We start from the raw sequence: 21,632 nt of genomic DNA, 5'->3' as shown, positions 1-21,632 counted from the left end.
GTTGGCCCTGTGACTTTTTGTGACCAGCAGTAAGTGACAGAAGTGACACTTTGTAACTGCTGAGGCTGGGCCTTAAGAAATCTGCAGCTTCTGCCTTTGCCACTTGGAATGCTCTCCCTTAGAATCTGAGCTCCCATTGGGCAGTCAGCACCAACGGCCAGCCATGTGAGGGAGGCCATTCTCAAACTTCCAGCCATTCTCACACTCCAGCCAGTATCCTGGGAAGCAGAAGAACCACCTGGTCAACCCAAAGAATCATGAGAAAAAAAAAATTGATGCCATTTTATGTCACTTTATTTTGAGGTGGGTTAGATAACTGAAACAGTATATTCACGTAGGTAGTAGTATTTGAAGATTACATCTAGGATAGCTGAAATCTTAAGTTTCAGACTAACTAAATTCTGGTTACAATGAATGTGTTGCAAATGAAACAAAAGAGCAATGACTTATCTTTCAAAAAACACCCAAAGACCCAAATTTAATAAAGAGGCCAGGTTACTGCTAGACTTTCTTATTTTTTTCCATGTATTCTATCCTTTTTAAGAAGCTAAAACTTTCGGGATGAGAGAAGGTTGCCTGTCTTCCTAACAGTCTCTTGCAAGAAGTTCTGCTACTATTCGTTTCCCTTTGACAGCAGAAGTTTTAAGTTTATGCCTCTGTATAAAGCATAGATAAACTTCTTTTCTTAGATTCTTATATTTCATTAATGTCATAATAAAATAGGATACAATGGAATTTATTTCACATAATCTACGCATGTGTTTCACTGGTAATTTAATTCTTGAGTTTGTACCTTCATTTTCCCTCCATACCTCACTATTAAAAAACATGACAAAAGAATGATTAAATATAAAGTATGACTAGTAACTATAAAATGCAATAATTATGTTAGTTTAACCATATTTGTATACATACATATTTGTGACTATATATTTCTGCACAGGTGTATATGTACACAAAGCACTTTGCATCGACCAACGCTACCTATGTGTTTTTCACAGTGAGATAATCATACTCTAACAGACCAGTACACTGTATTTAGATAATATCTATTAAAAATCTAGTGCTATTGCCTTACCTCTGCTGTCTTTCTATCTTGGCTGCCATTTTGGGATTAAGAGTGGCTTCTTCATAAAGAGGCTGCATTACACTGGCAGGCACTGAGAAAGTAGGCTGTATTTGCTGGATCTGTCTGTTTTTATTAGTACGCTGATACGCAGTGATGAGCCGCCTTAAACGTGTGGTTAAAGCTGACTGAGTAGGCCAATAAATTTTATCACCCTCCATCATTTGACCATCTACATTGAAAGAAATTCATGTCAATTAAAAAAAAAAACAACCCCAAAACTAAAAACCAAAACTAAACAAAAAACTAAACAGATACTGCCATTAAGCTCACAAAAAACAGCAAAATTTCCTCAATTTTTTTCTCTGAATCTAATGTGAAAAACAAAAAACAAATCTCTTATCATAAAAAAGTTTTAACTATAGCTCTAAAAGCGTTACAACAAACATTAAGAGCAAGCTCAAAGTAAAAAGGCCACAGTGGACTAAAGAACCACAGTGTTATATATTTATAGAGAACTTCATTTGCACAGAAAACACAACTCTTGGATTTCCAGGTCTAACACATTTTACTGGCAGACAAATACTCAATGCCTTAACTTAAAAAAATTAAAAGTCAAACTGAAATTCATGAGAAGTTGAATACTGTAAACTCTTCTAATTGAAACCTTCCATATTAAATTTATCTCAATTTAATTAGAATGAAAACATTTAAAAAGTCATTAAGAAGGAACATGTATTTAAAAAATTCAATATGACAATGTGGTAACTTTTACGCTTTCATTTACCTAATAAAGTGTAAGATCTAACTCTCTATTTCCAAGGTGTAATATTACAATCATATATACACCATAATCAAGTGGTAATCATTTATGCTAAAAAAAAAACCCCAAAACCAAATTATTCCTTTATTCCTAGCAGACCTACAGGAAGGTGAGGCACTATTCCCCGTGAATGCCACTAGGAATGAGTGCACTCTAGTGACAGTATGGTTCTATCTTGATATCAGAATGAAGTGAAGCAAAAGCCTGTACAGAAAATCTTTGTAGAAATTAAGTGATAAAAGAATGGTTCCCAATGTGCATATTAACAAATGAGAAGTTAAATGGATTATTAAATTAACACTAACGGTCCATTTAATGGTGAAAGCTCACATACCAGTTTAATAATCAAGTCATAAAATCATCAAAGCTTCTATTCTATAAACATTCAGTGAGTCACTGCATAAAGTTTTACTAAAATAATCTTTTAAAAATAATAATAAACTAAACCTACTGTTAAATTTCCAGTCAACTAGTACGTTCTATAATGACTGCAACTGTCTCCAATAAAAATTTCACACACACTTGAAATATTATAGAAATGTATTAATTTACTGATTTCATGGTATCATGTTAATGTTAATTTACAATAACACTAAGTAAAGAAATAAATGCTATTTACCTCCATCTGCTATAACAAGATCTCCAGGTGAGGAAACATCATCCTTTTAAAAGAACACAGAAATTTGTCACAGGGTAACTGGGTCAAGATATGATAAGAGAATCAATCTTCTTTATTAATAGAGGACTTCCTTTTGCAAAAGAATTTTAAAAATTCAATTTATTTAAGGTAAAAAATCCAAAACCAAAAACACTTCACTCATTTCTCCCACCCCACTGCCACCCACTGCCTCTGATAACCACAATCTGTTCTCTATGAAGTTAAAAAAATATTTTTTTTTAGATTCCACATATAAGAGAGATCACACAGCATTTGTCTTTCTGTCTGACTTATTTCACTTAGAATGATGCTCTCAAGGTTCATTCATATTGCTGCAAATGGCAAGATTTCATTCTTTTAAAAGGCTGAATAATAGTCCATTATATGCATATATATGTATCTCACAATTTTTTATCCATCTATCCAGTGATGGACACTTAGGTTTTTTCTATATCTTGGCTATTATAAATAATGCTTCAAGTAACATGTGATGGTGGTGTATGTATCTTTTCTAATAAATTACTATTTTCATTGTCTTTGGATAAATACCCATAAGTTTGATTGCTGGATGATATGACAGTTCTATTTTTAATTTTTTGAGGAACCTCCATATTGTTTTCCATAGTGGTCGCACCAATTGACATTCCCACCAACAATGCACAAGGGCTCACTTTTCTCCACATTCTAGCTAATACTTGTTATTTCTAGTCTTTTTGATAATAGTTATTCTAAAAGATGTGAGGTGACATATCATTGTGGTTTTGAATGTCATTTCCCTGATGATTAATGATGTAGAGTCTTTTCATGACCTGTTGGCCATCTATACACCTTCTTTAAAAAGAAGCCTACTCACATTTTAATCAGATTGTTTGGTTTTTTGCTACTGAGTTGTATGAGTTATTTATATATTTTGGATATTAGCCCCTTATCAGATACATGATTTGCAAATATTTTCTCCCATTCAGTAGGCTGCCTTTTCATTTTGTGGATGGTTTCCTTTGCTGAACAGAAGTTCTCTGATGTAGTTCCACTTGCTTATTTTTGCTTTTGATGTCACATTTAAAAAATCATCAGCAGGACATATGTCAATGAGCTTACCACCTATGTTTTCTTCTAGGAGTGCTATGGTTTCAGATCCTATGTCTTTCATCGATTTTGAGTTGATTTTTGTGTATGCTGTAAGATAGAGGTTTAGTTTCATCCTTTTAGTTCTGGCTGTCCAATTTTCCCAACATTAAGAAACTCTTCCCTTGTATATTCTTGGCTCCTTTGTTGTAAATTAAACATGTATGTGTGGGTTTCTCTATTCTGTTCCCATGATCTATGTGTCATTTTTAATACCAATACCATACTGTTTTAATTACTACAGGTAATATACTTTGAAATCAAGGAGTGTAATGCCTCCACCTTTGTTCTTCTCTCTCAAGATTATTTTGGCTATTTGGGGTCTTCCGTGGTTCCATTCACATTTTAGAATTCTGGGGTTCTATTTCTGTGAAAAATACCATTGGAATTTTGATAGAGATTGCTTTGAAGCTGTAGAATGTTTTGGGTAGTATGGACACTTTTTAACAATATTAATTCTTCCAATCTATAAGCACAGAATATTTGTGTCTTCTTCAATTTCTTTCAATAATATTTTATAGTTTTCAATATACAGGTCTTTCACCTCTTTGGTTAAGTTTATTTCCAGGTATTTTATTCTTTTTTGAATACAACTAATAGAATAGAATTAAAAAAAAATTTCTCTTAGAATTTTGTTTTTTTCATTTTGTTAGTCAGAATTTATGATATATTCCTTTTTTTAATCGAAGTATAGTCAGTTCACAGTGTTGTGTCAATTTCTGGTGCACAGTATAATAATTCAGTCATACATATATACACATATTCATTTTCATATTCTTTTTCATTATAGATTACAAGGTATTGAATATAGTTCTCTGTGCTATATAGTATAAACTTGTTTACTATTTTATATATAGTAGTTAGTATCTGCAAATCTCGAACTCCCAATTTATCCCTTCCCATCCCCAAGATTTATTTTTTTCTCTTAGAATTTTTAATTATTAATTTGCCAAAAATAAAAATTCTAATTTCTTGTTCTCAATTCTTTTCCTTTCACACTAGTCTATTGCTACTGACACTTTAGACCAGTAATTATTTATTGAAATTATTTTCTCTTCTGTGATTACTTTTAGGTCAGTTTCTTTTTCCCTATCCTTCCTCTAATTGCAAATACGCCTCAGGTTTTATTTACAATTGATTTATTTTTGTTTGTTTACATATACCAAGTTTCATAATTTATTCTTTCTCATATTCGGTTATTAGATAACCTGCAAATGTTTTCTTTTTCTGCCTTGAACACTCTGCTTGTGCTATATTATCTTATTTTTATCTGTCGACAGAGCATCTCCAATTAGGTATCTCAACGTTACTGTAAATAACATACTCATAACTTTGGTGATTTTATCCCAGTGACTGCTAGTTTCAACTGCTGTTTTAGAAAAGCCCAAAGTTAGAACTAGAATCATTCCTTTGTAGGTGGGTCTTCTATCTCAAGTTGCTTTTGAAATCTTCTCTTTGTTTGGTATGTCTGTACTTCACCTGGTGTTTCTTGAAGTGGATTTAGTCACATTTATTCCTGCCAAGATTCACTTTACTTTTTGAATCTGATGATTCATGTATTTCATCAAGTCTGAAGAATTCTTAGCTAATAATCCGTAAAACAGGGCTTCTCCCTTGTGCTCTCTAGTCTCTCCCTCTGGAATGCCTAATACCCACATGCCAGACATTATCATGCTATAATCTTTTTATCTAAAAACCTTTTTATTTCATTGTACTGCTTTTTTATTTGTTGCCTCTCAGCTCTAAATATACTCCCTCTCATACCTTTTGCTAGTTCTAAGAAAAAACAGATCTGGGCTCTTAATTTTTTCTGGGCCAGCCAGAGTGGTGTTAAGCTTTGTCAGTAGTAGGAGCCAGAGAAGAAATAGGTTCTTCTTCCTGGTTCCTGTGAGTTCCTCCATTCTTAGCCCCCACGGCACATGCAGGGTCCTCAGTGCCCAGCTCCTGCAGTTCAGGCAGCTTCTTTAGCACCTCTTGGCCAGCAACTTCCCCTGAGCAACCGCCCCTCTGGGTGGCTTTGTAATGGAATGCCTCCAGTGAGACACTTCTCCGGGAAAAGCTTCTTTGGCAACCTGAGAGGGTGGATTTCCATGAAGTTGCTCAGGTGTGGCAACATAGCAACATTTCTATCACCTAGTGAGCTATGGCCACACCCTCCCCAAAAGGTCAGGATCTCAACCCTGATGGGGACAAGGCCCTTTGTTTTGTGCTGTATCTTAGCCTTAGGAGTAGTGGCTATCCCTATATTCTTAAGAGTTCTCTTTACTTCCTACTAGTCCATCTCTCATTATTTCAATCCCCCATAACAGTCAATAATTCTTTACATTAAACTTTCCCTGTTCAAATTACTATGTGTTTTCTCTCTCCTGATTGGCCCCAACTGTTTCATCATACTATATTATGGATAATGTCCGCTCTCTATTTTCTAAATAATTTCTTCTCTCATGAGCTGTGTCTAATCTGTTTCTCCAACAGAACGTTTAACCCATTTGTTGAGTTCTAAATTTCAATGACAGTATTTTCCACTTTCAAAGTTAATATAATTCTTTTTCGTATGTTGTTAGTCTTTTAAAATCATATCTTGTCTTTCTTTTGTTCTTGGTTCTTTCTTTAACATCTTTAATCATTTAAAAATGTATTTATTTTCAATTTCAAGAGAGCTATTATCAGAAGTTCTTAGGGATCTAATCTTTTCCTCTGTTGTATTTGCTAACATTTACTCATGGTAAATTATTCTTCATATATTTAAAATTCTGGGATTTTGACCTCATTTTATGGAGGTCTTTATCTTGTGTAATCTAAGTTGAAGTTGTTTCTTCTAACAGTTCTTTTTCTTTGTTTTTACCAGGAACCTTGAGGGTATTACCAGCCTGGGACCTCACTTTATATTACATTTTTGGCTTAAGGGTTCCTGGACCGTGCAGATTAAGTAAAAGAATTCAAACCATAACCTTTAAGAGAAGGTAGGCCTATGGCTATGAATTCTCAGAAGAAACAATTTTCTCCCTACCCAGAGCCCATGCTGAGATAAATTTCCTTGTTTCCCTGTGCTGTTTGGCAGAAAGTACCACCCTTTCTCCTCAGTGCCCAGCTCCTGTAGTTCAGGCAGCTTCTTCAGGGTCCTGACTTTACTGGATTTCAGTTCTCACTGCTATACACCTAAGCCTCACCTCTTGTCCTCACAGAGGCATCAAAAGCCAAGTCCTTTGGCAACCAAGACCAGCAAACCCTACCTGACTGCCATAGCATTGTCTAGTCTTTTACCATGCTCTCACAAATATTATAGAAATTCCTCACCTCTTTTAACATTTCCCCAACCCAACAGATTATTTTCTGTATTTTGATCCAACTCTTCTTCCTTTTGACTTTCTATAGTAGCTCAGAATTCCTCTAGGCTCCATCATCAATTTCAAACCGCTTTATGCAGGTATAGTTTCTATCTGTTGCTGTGTACCTCTAGTATCTAGCTCTCACCCTGCTTTGGGATTTTGCCCTTGAACACTGTTTCTTTGGTTCCTAGTAGTGTTGCATGTTGGCAAGCACCATTTTATCCATATGTCCATACCAGCCTCCAGCTTGTCTAGGAGAGATCAAGCAAATTCTTTCTGAAAGGTTATTTGTGATGTTTTTCAGCCTAAGTTGATCACTAACTTAGCTAATCTTCTGGGGAATTAGGCATAACAAAAACATATGAGGGAAAAACACAAAAAAGAAAATGCAAACGAAAGAAAACATGGATAACTAGAATTGAAGATTTAAGAATATGATCCAAAGCATACCTCTATATCGTCTTTAAAGAGAGCTGGGGCAGGTTTGTATTCTGGATCTTCCACATCCCTGTTAAATACCAACAAATGCTATAATTAATGTACTAAACTTAAAATTTCTCTAGGCAGGACAGACAAATGAGGTATTGTTGGAAGGATTTTTTAGTGTGTTTCAAAGACAGACTGAAGTTTCTGTTCTTTAGCCAGAGGACCAAGTACAGGTCCAATAGTATGAAGGCTATTGTATGGCAAGTCAGAAGAAACCTAGTTCTAATTTACTCTTACTCTCAAGTTCACTTATGTGATATTATAACCTTATTATAGTCTCTTACTTTTCACTTTTGATAAGAAAAGAAAGGTAATACAGGCCTTATAATAGGTATAATGAACAATATCATATTTCTCCTCAATTGTAATATTCTTAGCTTTCTCTTTCCTCTTATGCCCCTAAAATTTTATGGTCTCAATTGCCATGACCATTAAGTATGGAAAAATGAAGAACAACTCATCAAAAGAATGAGGTGAGGAAGGTCCAGTTTCTTCCTTGATCACAGTCTGTTGCACAAGTGCTAACTTATTAGAGTATCATTAGCTCCTTTGGATTGTAAACTCCAATTTTCTTACTACTACATTATTTAAAGATAAACATCACTGCCATAGAATATGCTGATGTTGACAGAGATATATGGAGAACTCATGACTCTGAATGCACGTACCCATCCATATAATCATTCGCCCTCTGTTCTGCTGCAACTGCTTTCTCATCAGGTTTTCCCACTCTTTCCAAAAAACATAATGCTGGGTCTGCTCGGATAGTGTTATATTTTTCATAACCTGGAGAGACCACCAATTATGAAAGTTAAAAGGGTAAAAAGGAGAAAAAATATAAATATAAATATTCTTCATATTTAGGATGGAAGATGCTCCTGGACTAAAGGGACTGTATATTAAAATTATATAGGCTAAACATTTTTCTAGAAACTAACATAAACCTTACATGGTCTGGCAATATGTATATTTAAAAATCTAGATTAAATTTATTAGTTAAAATAAAAAAGGAAAAACTGATCATACACAATATATTTCACATAAAAGCTCTTCCTGAGAGGGGAAGTTATGTGACATTTATATATAGAAGGGACAGGTCAAATATGCCACCCTTTATGAGGAAATGTAGTGACTGGTAGACATAGTTTAGGAGTATATGATTTATATGATGTATATAATAACATGGGTGTTACTGGAATAAAGCTGTAAGTGGAAATCAATAAACCGAGCAGCTGAATTACACTATACATAGAAGACTCTACCTACCTTACTTTTCACTTACCATGCTTAAAAACTCCTATAAGGAGTGACTTATCAGCATCAAAATCCCACCATTCAGCAGGAACTTCTGAGTGGTCTGGTTCTGGGACCCAAACATCAATGTCACTTAAAAAAAACCATGATACGACTTTATGAGTTATCATAAACAAGTCTAAGGGGAGGTGAAATTTTATATAGCTTCTAAAAAACATTGTGGTTTTTAAGAAAAAGAAATCCTATTTAATTGTTTTTTTTAACTTTTCCACAATTACCACCAATTAAAATTACAAAATTGCACAATAACAACAAAGATACCATAAAATGAATTAATATTCTTAATCACAATACAAAAAGTAAGTTTCAACCCGTTTACTTTACTCGTATCATATTCTTTTTATTGATTTCTTTGAGATACAAGCAAAGGGCTTTATCAGAAAGTAGACACTTATGTCAGCAAACAGCTTGGCAAAAATCATCTGGTTCAAATATTTCATTTTGTGTATGAGGAGACTGAGGCCCTAAAAAGGTAAATGAATTGCTCTAGACTGTAAAATAAGTTACATCTCTTCTAGACCACTACTGCTAGGAAAATCACATGGAAAAATTAAGCACTGTCTACAGGTAAAGGAAAATGCAAGTTTTTGATTCGTAATTTGATTAAAACACTCAAAGTGCTATTTTTATGCTGTATATAAATACCATGCCACAAAATGACAATAAGGCACTAAAAATTAAAATGATAAATCCATAGTGCTTTGGTAATTTGGTGGTTTTCATTAGTATGAAACAACTACAGCACCTGTAATTTTATAAATTTAATTTTCTTTTACTTTGCTTCTCACTTGAAATTATTATTTTCCCAGAAACATTCTGCAAGTAACACATATAACATCTCTAAAAAGGAGAAGATGCCATGTATAGAAGGACTGAGAAAAGTCATGGGGCAACAGTTCATTTGTAAGTTGGTTGCCACTGGGAACTCAAAATAAATTTTCATATAGATATAAAATGATAAATGGTCAGTATGTTCCTGGGCTAGTCCACAAGAACCCAATATTTAACCACTAACATAGCTGAAATAAAAGACATTGGTAATGAAAAAGAAAGATTTACAAATTTTATAATAAAACATTAAAAAATGGAAACAAATATTATTTTTATTTTTCATAAGTTTTTTTGCCAGAAGACAGAAAGAAAACTTTCAGGACTTTAAATGCACACCTCATTAAATCTTATTTTGCTTAAAAAAGGGGTCACAATCACAAATTTTTTTAGTTTTAGTGCAGAAAAAGAGGAAGAGTGATTTTCCTGTGATATGGCAAACTCAGATGAGGAAAAATATAGTTAAAGAAGATATTTTTGATTGCATTCCTGGCCAGGATTAAACAAAGCAAAAGCACTGAAATATAAAGGAAAGGGGAATGAACTCTGGAGGTAGGATCCCCAAGAGGAAAAAATTAAGTGGGTCAGATACTGTAGTTCCCCTTACCAACCATCAGGTGGCACCCTAAGCTCAAAACATTGTGACTGTCATCTGAGGTGGAAGGTTTTCCTGCTTGTAAACAGTAAAAGGGACTCAGTATATACCTCATGGTTTAAACATAAGTGCCATATACACGTTAAGTGTTCATTAACTGCTGGGGAAGAAATATAACAAGGTGCATGTACTCTTGTTGTTGATTTCTGGTTTTAGAGATTAGATCACGTGCTATCTCTTGCATAACGCCTCCTTTAACTTCTCCAGGCTAGAACATTCATTCAAAATAGATTTTAACAGTATTCGCTATGTGCCAGTAATGGCAATAATAAGACAGTTACACCTCTGTCTTTGAGAAGAGGTACCTGCAAACTTGTGATGAGTGCTGTGACAGGGTACTCTGGGTATGTGCTTAAACCAGCCTTGAGAGGACAGGGACGCTGAGTCGATGTCGGCTGAGCAATAAGCAGTGGAATATGGAGGAAAGGGGGAAAAAGAATGTTTCAGCAAGAATGCAAAAGTTTGGAAGTATTAGTAACTATGGTACATTTGAGAAATGTGGATCTGAAGTTCAGAAGAGAAGTGGGCTGGAGATAGATTTGGACGTCACCAGTATAGAAATAAAAATTGATGCTGTGGAAGAGATAAGACCCAAGAAGATGGACAAGAAGAGATGGCCAAGTGAGGACATATTAGAGACAGGTGGAAGCAAAGCCCGAAAAGGAAAAGTGGTAAGCAGAAAGCTAAAAAGAAAATCTACAGGAGAATGGTATCACAGAAGCCTTCTAAGAAGGAAGTGGTCACAAAAGGTAAAGTAAGATAAATGCTATGATATATCCATGAAATTTAGCAGCAATGTGGATGAAGAACTTCTTAAAGTAGATAGTGGAGTGAGGGGTAGAAGCTGAACTGCAGTACAATGTACAGTGAACGGGGAGAAGAGGAAAAAAAAAGGGACAGCAAATTTTTTTTTTAACGGCAGAAGCTTTTCAAAAAAATTTACTTTTATATACAGTGGCTAACATTTGTAACTCTCAAACTCCCAAATTTATCCCTTCCTACCCCCTCTCCCTAGTAACGTAAGATTGTTCATATGTCTGCAAGTCTGTTTCTGTTTTATAGATGAATTCAGACTGTCTTTCTTTGTTTTTTAGATTCTACATATGAGTGATATCATATGGTGTTTTTCTCAGATACTTCTTAAATGAAGTTTGGCTCTGAAATCAAGGAGAGTAAATAATACGGTAGTCTGAAGAGAATGGGGTCCAAAAATGGGGTGTGTGTGTGTGTGTGTTGAGGGAGATGTGTTAAAATCCAAATGAGAAGCCAGAGAGGGAGAGATTAATGAATGAGAATAATTCACAGATCGCAGTTCCTGGGAAATTACAAGGGGATCAAATCCAGTCAGACCAAGGGAAAAGAGGAGCCAATTAGTCAACAACTATTTACTGGGCAGTTACTATTTCTAGAGGCTGGGAGTACAATGATCAATAAGACAGCCAGCATACTTCACCTTCAAGCAGCTTAAATTGTAATGAGAGGAGAAAGAAAATTTAAAAATAAATATAATTTTTAATAGTAATAGGTATCATGAATAAGATCAAATAAGGTTAAGTAATAGTGAGTGACTGGTGGTCTGCTTTAGCGAGGGTAGGCAGGGAAGGCCTGTCGGAGGAGGTGAAACCTGATTGAGATCGCCTGACATGCTGAAGGAATAGAAACACTGGTGTGACTAGAGGACTGTGGGAGAAGGACAGAGGGGAGAAGGAGGTCACAGAGCTATGCAGGGCAAGTAGGACTGGATCTTATACTAAGAGAAATGAGAAGCATTTGCAAGGTTTTAAGAAGGGGAGTGCCATGGCCTGATTTTTGCTTTAGAAAGATCACTCTGCTGCTGTGTGAAAGTCAGACTGTAGAGAGGCAAAAGAGGAGGCAAAGAGACCCAATTAGGAGGTCACTGCAGAAGTCTAACCATGAGATAATGGTGGCATGGATTAGCAGAGGAGATAGTGAAAAGTGCTCAGATTTGTCATACATTTTGTCAAGCTAATGGGTCTTCTATAGGGTCCGAGGGGAAGAGAGAAATCAAGAATGATATCAGAGCAACTGGGTGGTAAATTTACAATGGAGAAGGCCTGTATATGGGAAGATGGGGAGGAAGGAATTGGAAGCCAGAAGATTTGGGAGATGAAGGGGAAGTTTGAGATAATTAGATTTTCAAGTGGAAATGTTCAGAGGCAGCTAATTCAGAGTTTAGTACTCAGGGGAGAGGTTTGCAATGAATACGTAAATTGGAAAATCATGTGTGTATACATCGTATTTGTTATGATGATGCTACATGAGTTTACCTAAGAAGGAAGTACAGACAAGAAAGAAAGCTGAGGACACAGCTAGGGGTCAACTCAATATTTAGAGATCTATTAGAGGAAGAAGAGTTAGCAAAGGAAAATGGAAAGACGAGTGAGGAAAAAAGGACAATCAGGTGGGTACAGCAGCACAGATGCCTACTGTGATGCCTATTTCAAGAAGAGAGAAGTTTAGAGACTGGTCACATTGTAGGTCATCAGTAAGAGAGTGGGGATGAAAGATTAACTGGAGTAATAAAAATTAATTTAGAAGAGAAAACACAAGGTAAAGAAGTAGAGACAGTCAGCACAAACAGCTATTTTTGTGAGTGGGAGCAGAGAAATGGAGTAGTAAGTAGGCTGTATGTATGTCACAGGGGGTTCTTTTCTTTTTTAAGTGAATGATATTAAGGAATGTACATATGCCATGAGAATGGTTCAGCAGGGAGGGGGAAAATGATGATTCAGGAAAGAAAGGTGATTACTACAGGAGTAAAGTCCCTAAAAGGTTAAGAGGAGTTCCAAGCACAAGGGTTGCTCTTGGGAGGAGGAAGATTCTACTACATCCTGAGGGAAGGAATAAATAGAGGGACACATACGACAAACAGAACTCAAGATACCCCTTATCTGACTGCATCTTCTCCATGAAATACACAGCAGAGTCATCTGATGCTGGTAGGATGGGAAGATGGTTTGAGGAGAGATGCATGGAATGGTCTTCTTAAAGAGCAGGAAAGTGAATTTACTGGCAGTGGTGGTTAAACAGACTGTTTGTGTTTAATCTCATTTTAGATCAATAATCATACATTTGAAGTGAGTCATTCAGCAGACTTTGCTTGATTTTCTTCAGAATTGTTCAACTGCTTCAGTATAGGCAAAAAGTAAATGGGTATTTGGGTTCATTGTGATTTGGGGTTGGGCCCCTTATGAAGAACTGAGGCAGGCAAAGAATTTTAGTTAGTATAGTGCTGGACTACAGAATGCAGTTTAATAATGAAAAAAGTGGGGCATGAAAGTGGTGATGGATAGTGAGCAGTAAGATGTGGGGACATTATGATGAAGTTAGAGAATTAGTGAAAAGTACCCAAGTTAAATGAGCTGGAGGTAAGTGACAGTCAAAATCCATATTGAAGAGCTAATACTTTTATTGGTGATGGCAAGATTAAGTATATGACTGTGGATGTGTGGCTGTGGTAGAAAAAGAAATGCTTGTAGATAAGGTCAAGGAACTGAGAGATTAGGGTTCTGGATGGATCACATGTGGATGTAAAAGTCACCATAAAACCTTTCACACTGTAGTAAGAGGGAAGAAGATTAAGTTTTAGATTTGGTGGCAGGAAGCTACTACTAATGTTGATGTTATTATTCTTATTATGTTATAACTTTCAGTGACAGGGCAAAAGATGAGATTAATCGAGAAAAGGCTACAAATTGGCAAGGGTTAATCTAATTTAGGTAGATTTTTCTTCCTGTGAATTTCATTGAATATGGAGCCATTTAATATACAATTGTCTGGTCATTTGATTTTTGCCTCATCATGTTACTGAAAAATAAATATAAACATGTTATTTAATTTACCTCGCATCAACTCCATCAAATACTTTCTGACACTCATTTCCAATGACTTCTTGTTTTAGATAATACAGCATTCTTACACGAAGCAAAACTCTAGAAATGAGGGAAAAGAAATCAAAAGACACAAAGATATTAATCATTGAAGAAAATTCATCCATGGAGTTAAAATTAAAAAGGAATTTGTATACAGAATTTTTATAATGAAATAATTACTTCTGATTAAATAAATCTCATTACTACCATATATATAAAATAGGTTTCTCCAAAATCTTCACAATCATCATTATTTAATATCCAAGTAAGATATAATGAGATCATTTGGAGGCCAGTTTTATTTCTTTCTCTGTTGATGAAAACAGTGACACAAGAGGTAGCAAGATTTGCTGAAGGATACCCTGTAAGATTAAGATTAGGATTGATCCTAGACCACACTGTCTCTGTACTCAAAATCAGCATGCTTTAAGATTGTTAATAAATTCAGAAAAGTAAACTTGCAACAAGTTGTGTTAAAAATACCCTACTACCTACTTATTACAGTGGTGTTTTATATGCTTTTTGTAGCCTTCATCTTGAAGCAGCTGCTCTGGATTGTATTTACGTAGCCATTCTGCTTTCTGTATATCAAATGAGCTTGTTTGTGTCTTTACTTTCTTCCCTTTTCGACCTCTGGGTACAGGAGCTGACAGGCCTGTTAAAATAAGGACACATGAAACCAGTGATAATTTGGATCTTCATTTGCAACATATTTTCGATGCAGGGTATTTCTGGAAACTTTCAGGTCTGTGCAGAGATCTTTGAAATATTAACGGTAACAATGCTAACCTAATCACAAGGTAAGTCCTCATGATAGCTATACATACATTAACACAATTTCCCCCAAAACACCCAACAATTCTCTATCTCAAATTAATCATTCTGATTACCTTTTTTTGTTTCAAAATACATTTTTTTCCCAAATGCAAAAACTAAAAGATCAAACCTGTCCCTCTGCTTTACTTTTTGCTTTTTTAGTTATTAAAAAAAAAAATTGTGCGGCCTCCTGATTTTCAGAACTTGACTGTTACTAATAACATGGATTAGGTTTTGTGGGTTCCTGTTTAAGAGAACTAAATTCATTTTATTTCTTCAACATTTTTGTTGTGAAATATGTCAAAAATATAAAAGCTATTCCAACTCTTAATCTTAACATATTCCATATTCGGTCAGTTTTTTACTAAAGGAAGTAACAGTTAAAGTCCAATTCCTTCCCTCCTCCCTAAGATAGTCGCTATCTTGAATCTGTTTTTCATTTCATGCATGCTTATACTCATGTGTTGGGGAAATATTTAGCATTTAAGTTTTCAAACATTGTATTGTAAGTATAATTCTGCAACTTACTTATTACATTTTTTTTGAGATTTATACTTGCTGATTCACAGAAGCTCTAATTCATCCATTTTAACTGCTACGTAAACATCTATACTATGACTATATTGCCTTCAGTGATGCTTGTGTTGTTTCACTTACAATTTTTCATAATTACGAATAATGCAGTTTTGATTCTTCCTTTCAAATCTCAATTCTTATCTCATATATCTTTTATCTGCCATATTCTTCTAGCTAGGAATGATCACAATGTCAACTAGAAGCACTATGTAGATTTGTCCCATTTTTCCTTAAGTTTTTGGTGGGTTTTGCTTTTATACTTTGAGACTTTTGTTCAGGTCATACAGGTTCATATTTGTTATATCTTCTTTTATGGATTGGTCTTTTTTATTATTATGTAGTGTCCCTTTTTCATCTCAATTAATGTTTCCACCTTAACGTACATTGATTCTATGTTAACAACATTCTGTATTCTAGTCCTATTTACCCTTGTTGGTTTGGAAATTAAATAGTGCATTTTAAAAAATACACATATTGAAATTTTCCTAATAAATATGGAGATGTTTATATTTTTAAACTTTTCCCTAACACAATTTTCTTATATTCATCATTTATAATCTTAAGTTATTTTTTCATTTTGCTACATGTTAATTCGTAATTTAAAAGAGGTCTATTTGTGCTTTGTTTCTACAGCACTTTATTCTTCTTTCAAAATCACAGTATATTTGAAGTATCTCTGCAGATATTAATATGATAGTTTAAAAAAAGTTGCCTTCTTTCATAGCCTTTGTTTCCTACAAGTTCATTTTAACGGTTTGTTTTTGGTCTCTCATGTTGGAGACTTTCTTCAGATGTCTGATACCCTTGGTTATTTGCTTATATTAAGAATGACAGAAAAGTTCACAGGTAGTCTGAATGGGTAGAGCTCACTGTTGACTCTTTGAAGGGTAATCTGGTTGGCTTTTTCCCATCATTATCTTTAGGATTCACCAAAGAAAAGTCCTTAATTTTCTTCCTTGAGTATGATATTATCCAGTATACATACTCATTTAGTAGCTCCATGCTGCAAATACCAATGTCACACAGAGACTGTTTTATCTTTCCCAGACAATAAACTTTCATTCAGTCTTCACTGTGGCTACATGGAGTTGAAGAAGGTATTTAGGGCTCTGACGTCCTTTTAAACAACTTTTAATCAAAGCCGCTGTCCTTTACACCCATTTTCAGGTTACTGATGTCACAAACTCCTGAAACTTTTGGGTAATCTGTGAATCATATCAGTTGGTTTTTGCCTTTTCCTCCTGATGACCTAAGATTCAGCCTTTCTCTGGTTGGTTAAGTTAGTTACTAATCTAATGCTTCCAGGTTCCCAAATTCATTTCCCATTCTCCGCACTTTTAAGGGTTTATCCCTATTTATTTTTTTATTTTTAAATTACGAAATTAAGCATATACAAAAATAGATGGAATAATGTGGTGGACTACTATGTCCTATCATCCAACTTCAATAATTATCAAATACATGGCCAATTTTACTTCATCTATATCCTGTTCATCCCCAACCTCCGATACTATTTTGAAATAAATCTAAAACAATCATTTCATTAATAAATGTATCTTTTAATGTATGCAAAAGATAAGGCCTTCTTAAAAAAATAACTACAATACCATTATCAGCCCTAAGAAATGCAATAATACTTCCTTAACACTTGATATTTGAATTTACAATTATCTAATAAAGATAACAAAAAATTTCCCTGGGTTGTTTGTTTCAATCATGATCCAAATTAAGGTCCACACACATCAACGGGCTGAGAACTCGTCTCTTTAAAGTTATAGCAGGGTTTTCAATCTTGGCACCACTGGTATTTTGAGGTGCAGTTTTTCATTGTGAGGGGCTGTCTGTACACTCATGGCCTCTACCCACTAGATGCCCTTAACATCTTCAAAGTTGTAACAGCTCAGGGTGGGAGCAGGACTGTGGCATGAAATCATGTCTGGTTATGAATCACTGGTTTATAGATACCCTCTCTATTTCTTCCTTTCCCACTATTTATTGCTGAAGAAACTAGGCTTTTATCTGTAGAATTTATCAAGCTTAATGCTTAATTTTTTTCTCTCTATTGACATATAAGTGGGGTTTCAAGGAAGAATGAAACTATATTTGTGTTAATCTTCCATCTTTATCAGAAGCCAGCTCTTCACATTAATAATTTCATTGCTTCCTATTAAGACAGGCCTCCAATGACCACCCTAATCTAAAATATGTGCTTTCTGTTGTTCTCAAGCTCAGTGCTTAGTTTATTTACTTCACAGTACTCATCACAATCTGCATTATTTCAGTAATTTATCTACCTTCTTAGTATGTCTCTCTACCTGACCAAAATGTAAGGTTCACGATGAGCTCAGGGATCTTGTCTGTGTTGTTCCTTCTCATCTTCTCTGTACTTTGCAAAAGAAGCACATAGCAGGCACTTTAACAAGTATTTGTTGATTAAATAGAACACAATTTTAACACAAATTTAAGGGCACAGTAATCTTTTAAAAAAAATTCGATTATTTTATGCAAAAAAGAATGTTCTGTTAGCAAGGCTATGGAGAAAAAGGTACTTGTGTATACCTGATAGGACTATAAATGGGCACAGTCATATCTGACAGCAAATTAAAATATTTATAAAAATTTTAAATGTATATCACTGTTTTCCAAACTTTAAATATATACTAATTGCTGAGGAACTTTTTAAAAGGTAGTTTCTGATTATTAAGTCTGAGGCCTAAGATTCTGCACTTCTAAGAAGCTCCTGGGAGATGCTGATGCTTTTAATACATAGGCCACATTTCAGGTACTAAAGACACATATACACTGTACCTTAACAATTCCATTTCTTGATGTTTACTTTGGTGGCAGAGTTAGTCACATGTACTAGGAGGAATGTACAAGGATCTTCACTGAAACTTGTTTTTTAATTGTCTAAAATTGGAAATATCCTAAATGCCCATCATTAAAGGAGATGCTAAATGAATTAATAAATATCCATACAAGGACAACTAAGCAGGAGTTTAAAAAATGAGGCAGATCTACAAGAATACAGATGGGATAACCTCAAAGACATATTAATGGGTCAACAACTTGCAAACCAATACATGTTTGATAACAATATATAAAACTCAACCAAACTAATAACACTGGTATTTTCCAAGCTGGAACTTGACTTGAGGGTGAAGGTTAAGGGTTCCTTACCAGTATTTGTAATGCTTCAATATTTTATAGGGTACTACGTTAAGTGTTACTTATATAACTTAAAATAAATTTAAAAAGAAAATAAAAGAACGTTCTTACCTAGATGATTTTGTAGCTCTCGTGTCTGCCCATCTTCAGTTGGAGTAATGAGATCCCATATGAAGCCTTTAATTTTCTCATCTCCTCGATAATGAATAAGGCAATATGCTAATAGCGCTCGGCAAATTATTTCTACATCATGCTCATTTAGCTGCCTTTTAAAACGGCCATGTGATAGAATCTCTCTCCATCGGCCCCATCTAGTTAAAAAAAAGGTGTGTTTACATTAATATTGAGTCAAATTCTAGAGAAAAACATTACTCATGAGTAAAAGGCCTGAAAACTGCAAAAACATATTTTGTCATTAACAGGATTTACCCAATAAAGCTTTTTCCCCCATGAGTAAATTGTAGAGCCATGGTATAGTAATTCCTAGTACATTTTATTCAACAATGGATAAAAACATTATCCATTTTGTGTTACTGAGTATGTAAATCTGAGAACAACAAGGAGTTTGATATTAGTGATACATTTATAATTATAAAATTTAAGGATATCTTCTCATTCTACTATTAAATATGTTAAATATACAAATGCAGGGTACTTAAAATACATTTTATTGATTCTAATAAGATTAAAAATATACTAGAAAACAGTATATGTTTTCTGCAAATTTATATACAAGACTACTAACAGTAAACATTAAAAATAATACTTTACCCATAAACTAGCAGATTTTTCTCTACTCTAAAGCATTCAGTTCTTCCATAGCCATTTGAACGCTCACAAGGTCTCCGGAGTTTGGGTTTTTCATCTCCTTCACTTTCAGCTTCAGATAATTCAGCCAATTCATCTTTTGTGGCGCTAAAGGGTCTTGTTTGCTTCCTAATTCTTGGAGTATCAATAACCAAGCTGTTCTGTAAAATTGAATAGCTATTACTTGAAGGTCCTTTTACTAGTTTGTTTATAATAGTATTTTACATTTTTACCTTTCAAGTTGTACAAATAATAAAGTAATTATAGAAAGCCAGAGAAATGAAATTGCTAACAATTTCACCAATGTACCAAATCAATTAAAATTTTTTCACTTCTTTAAAACACTTATTTATATAAATATATATATATATATGAATGAAATGTTGTAACATTACAGTTATAGAATAAACAGAATTAGGTATGTGGCTTTATTATTAATGTGAAAGTTATTATACTGTGTTTCCTCAAATATCCACGCATTTTATTTTTAAACTGAATTTATGCATCATAATTTTCTTTACCTACTTATTTCACAATTTAATTTAGATTTTTTTTAATTTTTAAAACACATAAAGCTAAAGTAAGTCTTTGTGATCTAAGTTTATCCTAAAGATAATTCCAAAAGAAGTGAAATATCTAGAAACAGAAATATTGGTCAAAAGATGTAATTATCTTAGGATCTAGAAACATGTTTCTGTGCTTCCCAAAAGAGTTATACTAATATACCACAAGCAAGGTAATAAATGTATGGCCCTCACTATGTTCAAAGCTATTTAATTTATTCAAAACAACTTAAGTTGATGTGTTTTCACCTTCATTGAATAATTTCTTTTAAGTTAGGCACTATGTTGTGGGCTGTGGTTCAGCTGTGAATAAGACAGCTTCCTGCTCATGAGAAATTCATCATCCTGAGGATCAGATTAATGCATAAACAAACAAATGGTATTCAGGATGTAGTATTTTATGATACAAGATGGGTACAAAGAAAGTCAGTAAGACTTCCAGGGGAATTTTAGATTTTGTCTGGTTATATGTTGATTTGGGTTGTACTTCTATGTTTATAAACGAACTCTTAAAATGTTTAAAGTATGTAGTTTTTTCTTTCCAATTGACAAATCTCCCAATTAAGTTTGGTAATTGATTTAACTGAAATCAAATATATCTTTCAGTAGATACCCTAAGTGTTATAAACGTTTATTTTCCTACTGTTAACTAGTTTTCCTCTTCCATTATATTTTTCTATTCCTGTTAGTGGTGATATTTAAGAAGGCTAATGGCATATTTATCCTTCATCTAGTTAATTCACTAATCTCATTTAATTTAATAGTGGTCTCCAGATTCCATTGCCTTTTTAGGCATATAAACATGCCATATGCAAATAATATTTTTAGAAATATCTTTTCAAATTTACTTATTTGCTTTATATAGAACTATACATATTTCCAAAATATATTAAATAATGATGATTATTATTTAATTGTAAAGTTTTACATTTTAAAAGGTCATCTATTAAATTAGATCCCACACATCAATGCTCCATACAAAATTCTTTTAATCATGTAGCAGTTATTTCGATAGTAGGTAAGGCTCCCAAACATTAATTTCTATAAATTACTAGATAGGTATCTCATGAAATGAACAGTTATGTTATTATCAGTTCTATGAATCCTATGTTAGCTTTTGGCCCTTTTTCCTTAGCTCCAAAGGACATTATTAAAAAAAAAAGTTTAAAAGTACTATTTTTTTTATTGCTTTTTTTCTCCTTTTATATTTGACTGCATCATCATTAATGGGATCTGACACCAATAAATAAATAAATAAATAAAAATAAAACAAGGTTAAGGAGCAAAATAAAAGGAATTATTAATTGAAAACATCTTAAAAATTAAAAAACACATAATTTTAACACAAATAATACCCAAAATTATACTTTCCGGGTATTACAACCTATCATGACAGGTATCAGAAGAATTAAACTAAAGCAGTGCTTGACTCAACATGTCATCATTCTACGACCCTGTATCAATTAATTTATGCAAATAAATTTATTTCAGTAAGTACATAGTTGAATGCTTTAAAATATTATAA

The 21,632-nt window shown here is 33.8% G+C and overlaps 1 protein-coding gene across 15 annotated transcripts in view; it reads right to left on the bottom strand.

The window, feature by feature from the left end:
• CHD9 (chromodomain helicase DNA binding protein 9) overlaps positions 1-21,632 on the bottom strand; it is a 210,194-nt gene that overhangs the window by 23,879 nt on the left and 164,683 nt on the right. For all 15 annotated transcript variants that reach the window (XM_072967366.1, XM_072967363.1, XM_072967360.1 and 12 more), the window contains 9 exons: positions 19,509-19,705; positions 18,849-19,048; positions 14,673-14,832; positions 14,148-14,237; positions 8,770-8,873; positions 8,156-8,273; positions 7,452-7,509; positions 2,509-2,551; positions 1,079-1,298 (listed from right to left, as the gene is read on the bottom strand). In XM_072967366.1, the coding sequence (XP_072823467.1) occupies positions 1,079-1,298; positions 2,509-2,551; positions 7,452-7,509; positions 8,156-8,273; positions 8,770-8,873; positions 14,148-14,237; positions 14,673-14,832; positions 18,849-19,048; positions 19,509-19,705 (1,190 nt within the window). The remainder of the gene's footprint in view (positions 1-1,078; positions 1,299-2,508; positions 2,552-7,451; positions 7,510-8,155; positions 8,274-8,769; positions 8,874-14,147; positions 14,238-14,672; positions 14,833-18,848; positions 19,049-19,508; positions 19,706-21,632) is intronic.

Source organism: Vicugna pacos, chromosome 9 (assembly GCF_048564905.1).
Source record: "Vicugna pacos chromosome 9, VicPac4, whole genome shotgun sequence".
In the NCBI taxonomy this organism is placed as follows: Eukaryota; Metazoa; Chordata; class Mammalia; order Artiodactyla; family Camelidae; genus Vicugna; species Vicugna pacos.
The sequence above is the reverse complement of the archived record's forward strand: the minus strand, read 5'-3'. Positions and strand labels throughout refer to the sequence as shown.